Here is a 4,873-nt window from a genome sequence, read left to right as displayed (position 1 = left end):
CAAATTTACAAGAAAAAAACAAACAACCCCATCAAAAAGTGGGCAAAGGATATGAACAGACATTTCTCAAAAGAAGACATTCATACAGCCAACAGACACATGAAAAAATGCTCATCATCACTGGCCATCAGAGAAATGCAAATCAAAACCACCATGAGATACCATCTCACACCAGTTAGAATGGCGATCATTAAAAAGTCAGGAAACAACAGGTGCTGGAGAGGATGTGGAGAAATAGGAACACTTTTACACTGTTGGTGGGATTGTAAACTAGTTCAACCATTATGGAAAACAGTATGGCGATTCCTCAAGGATCTAGAACTAGAAGTACCATATGACCCAGCCATCCCATTACTGGGTATATACCCAAAGGATTATAAATCATGCTGCTATAAAGACACATGCACACGTATGTTTATTGCAGCACTATTCACAATAGCAAAGACTTGGAATCAACGCAAATGTCCATCAGTGACAGACTGGATAAAGAAAACGTGGCACATATACACCATGGAATACTATGCAGCCATAAAAAAGGATGAGTTTGTGTCCTTTGTAGGGACATGGATGCAGCTGGAAACTATCATTCTTAGCAAACTATCACAAGAACAGAAAACCAAACACCGCATGTTCTCACTCATAGGTGGCAACTGAACAATGAGATCACTTGGACTCGGGAAGGGGAACATCACACACCAGGGCCTATCATGGGGAGGGGGGCGGGGGGAGGGATTGCATTGGGAGTTATACCTGATGTAAATGACGAGTTGTTGGGTGCTGACGAGTTGATGGGTGCAGCACAGCAACATGGCACAAGTATACATATGTAACAAACCTGCACGTTATGCACATGTACCCTAGAACTTAAAGTATAATAAAAAAAAAATTACTACTCTCATTCAATATAGTACCAGAAGTCCTAGCCAGAGCAATCTGGCAAGAGAAAGAATTAAAAGGCATCCAAACTGGAAAAGAAGTCATATTATTCCTGTTTACTGATCATATGATCTTATACCTAGAAAACACTACAGACTCCACCAAAAAACTCTTAGATTTGATAACTGAATTCAGTAAAGTTTCGGGACACAAAATCAACATACAAAAAAAATCAGTGGCATTTCTATACACCAATAACAATCAAGCTGAGAACCAAATCAAGAAGGCAATCTCATTTACAATAACTACAAAAAAATTACCTAGGAATATATTTAACCAAGGAGGTGAAAGACCTCTACAAGAAAAACTACAAGGCACTGATGAAAGAATTTGTAGGTAACACAAACAAATGGAAAAACAGCCTATGCTCATGGGGACTGTAATTAATAACAATGTATTGTGTTCTTAAAAATTGCTAAGAGAGTAGATTTAACTATTCTCACCATAAATTACGTTAAGTTTGTGAGGTGATGCATAGGTTAATCAGTTTGATTTAGTCATTCCATAATATATAAATGTTTTAAAACATTGTGTACATAATTAGTAAATATAACTTTTTTGTCAGTTATATAAATAAATATAAATAAAACAAACAAATCATAAAACACATATTCCACCTAGTCACAACTTAGTTACAAATATGCACATTACAGTTTTTCAAGACTCTTATTATAGTGTACCACAAGTACACAAAGTACAGCAAATGTTTATTACTGCTTATGTTCATGACAATTTTATTTACACTGTCAATTACTTAGCAGTAAATATTAAACAATAATCTACTAGACACCGCGGTTGGCCGAGAAATGGTTTTTAAAAAGAGTTACTTGGCTAAATTATACATGGCACATTCTTGTACTGAATACAATAGAGAGGCATTAAAAATGCCTGCAAATGTCTGTATTTTTCGTATAAGTCCAACATTAATTTGCTAAATGAAAAAGGTACATTTTGGAAGAGTAAGGTAATCCAACTATAAAAATATGTTACCTGCACACACATATACAGTATGCAATTGTGTTAGTCAAGATTCTCCAGAGAAACAGAATAGGACAAATGTATATATGAAGGGGAGTTATTAGGGAGAACTGACTCACAGAATCACAAGGTGAAGCCCCATGATAGGCCGTCTGCAAACTGAGGAAGAAGGAAGCCAGTGGTGGCTCAGCCCAACTCCAAAAGCCTCAAAAGCAGGGGCGCCAACAGTGCAGCCTTCAGTCTGTGGCAAAGGCCCGAGAGTCCCTGGCAAACCATTTGTGTAAGTCCAGGAGTCCAAGACCTGAAGAACCTGGTCTGATGTCCAAGGAAAGGAGGAACAGAGAGAAGCATCCAGCGTGGGAGAAAGATGAAAGCCAGAAGACTCAGCAAGCCAGCTTATCCCTCCTTCTTCCACCTGCTTTGTTCTAGCTGTGCTGATAGCTGATTGGATGGTGCCAATCCACATTGAGAGTGGGTCTTCCTCTCCCAATCCAGTGACTCAAATGTCCTCTGGCAACACCCTCACAAACACACCCAGAAACAATACTTACCAGCTATCTAGGTGATCCTTCAATCCAATCAAGTTGACACCCAGTATTAACCATCACAATATATAGCAATCTATAAAATGATATTGGTGAATATCTCTATGGAAAAAGTGGGTGATTTTTATACAGATTTTATTTCTATGATATTATCTAAGATGGGATAGTTGAGGAATTTCAAGAATAGAGAGAACGTTGACTGTGTCAGATGCTGCTGATGTGTCATATAAGATGTAGACTGATCATTGGCCATTGAATTATCAGTGTGGAGATCCCTGTGACCCACAATGTCAATGGCATAGGAACAAAGTCTGACTGGAGTGAGATCAAGAAAAATAGGGAGAAAGACATTGAATCCTGAATGTATATACGACTCTTTGAAACATGTCACTGTCATGAAGAGAGAGAGAGAGAGAGAAAGAGAGAGAGAGATAGAGAGAGAGATAGAGAGAGAATGAGAGAATGAGAATGAACTATCCATAGTACATCCCTTTCCAAATGCCTATCTACGACTGTAGACTAGTAGTGAATTATAAAGGTGAACTGGTTTATTCCTTAGACTCTGAATGAGAAAATACACTGAGACACAAAGAAATCGATCCCTTATTATGGATCAGAGACCTTGAAACCCATAAGCCAAAATTTCCCCAGTGGATTTGTTCCTGAAACATGGACTCATTGAGATATTTATCTAGTCTCAGCTGTCTCTTACTTAGTAGGGCTGCTAAAGTTCACCTCATGTATGGCTAGAAAAGTTCAGAAAACAGTAGTTTGGTTTTTATTCCTAAAGTCATTTCACTTTTGGAAATAAGACATGAGTTACCTGGTCCCAGATATGTTTGGTCTTGATTCCATAAATGATGGGATTCAGCATGGGAGGAACCAGGAAGCAGACATTAGCCAGCAGGACGTGGATATGGGGTGAGATGTGGCGTCCAAACCGCTGAGTGAGGACTGAGAAGATGCCAGGCCCATAAAACAGGATGATGACACAGACGTGGGAGCCACAAGTATTGAGAGCCTTGTGGCGAGCGTCTTAGGATGGAATGTGGAAAACAGCGCGGAGAATAAGCGTATATGAAATAAAAATTAGCATAACATCTAAAATCACTGTTGACATTAAGACAAAAAACCCATACCAGATGTTTATTCGAATGTCATCACAGGAAAATTTGGCCAAGACAATGTGTTCACAACTACTGTGTGGAAGCATGTTACTTCTGCAATAAGTCAGTCTTTTCAGAAGAAATATTATGGGGAATATTGTACCATAACTTCTTAGTAAGATAGTCACTCCGATTTTTCCAATAGAGGAGTTTGTAAGAATGGTGGTGTACCTCAGTGGGTAGCATATGGCAATGTAGCGGTCAAAGGCCATCACCAGCAAGATCCCTGACTCAGAGATGAAGGTGGAATGGATAAAGAAGAGCTGAGTGATGCAACGATCCAAGGAGATGTCCCCAGCACAGAACCAGAAGATGGACAAAGCCTGTGGTACTGTGCATGTGGAGAGGACAAGGTCTGCTCCGGCCAGCATGCAGAGGAAGAGATACATGGGTTCATGGAGGCTGCGCTTTGTGAGGATAATGAAGATGAGCAGGCTGTTCCCAAGAAGGGCGGTGACATAGGAAAGGAAGAAGGGGATGGAAATCCACATGTGCTGGTCCTCTAGGCCGGGGATGCCCAGCAAGCGGAAGACTGTGTGGCTAACACCAGTGTGATTTAATATGTGCACCATACCTGAAGCAGATAACCTGGGACCTCACTTCTTGTTTATAGGAAGGGTTGAAATTTCATATCGTACTCAAAGATTTTTTTTTTTTGATGTCACCACAGGCTTATGACATCAGCCTGATTCTTTTCTTTTTCTTTTTTTTTTTTAATTTTTTTTAATTTTTTAAAATTTATTTATTATTATTATACTTTAAGTTGTAGCATACATGTGCATAACGTGCAGGTTTGTTACATATGTATACTTGTGCCATGTTGGTCTGCTGCACCCATCAACTCGTCATTTACATCAGGTATAACTCCCAGTGCAATCCCTCCCCCCTCCCCCCTCCCCATGATAGGCCCCAGTGTGTGATGTTCCCCTTCCTGAGTCCTAGTGATCTCATTGTTCAGTTCCCACCTATGAGTGAGAACATGCGGTGTTTGGTTTTCTGTTCTTGTGATAGTTTGCTAAGAATGATGGTTTCCAGCTGCATCCATGTCCCTACAAAGGACACAAACTCATCCTTTTTTATGGCTGCATAGTATTCCATGGTGTATATGTGCCACATTTTCTTTTCAATAGTTAGTGTCCTGGGAACTATATAGGATGAAAAGATAAATAACATATTATGTGTTTCTTCAATAAGGTAACAACTTATAGCCAAGATCGAAATTTACACTGTAAATTAAAATAATATCCT

At 39.4% G+C, this 4,873-nt stretch overlaps 1 protein-coding gene across 1 annotated transcript; it reads right to left on the bottom strand.

The window, feature by feature from the left end:
• Positions 1–3,249: 3,249 nt before the first annotated feature.
• LOC112605918 (olfactory receptor 52B4-like) lies at positions 3,250–4,197 on the bottom strand. Its single transcript, XM_025355815.1, is given in 1 exon segment — positions 3,250–4,197. A coding segment is annotated over 1 exon segment (948 nt).
• Between the last annotated feature and the right edge of the window lie 676 nt (positions 4,198–4,873).

This window comes from Theropithecus gelada, chromosome 14 (assembly GCF_003255815.1).
Source record: "Theropithecus gelada isolate Dixy chromosome 14, Tgel_1.0, whole genome shotgun sequence".
Taxonomy (NCBI): Eukaryota; Metazoa; Chordata; class Mammalia; order Primates; family Cercopithecidae; genus Theropithecus; species Theropithecus gelada.
This window is presented reverse-complemented; position numbering and strand designations above follow the sequence as displayed.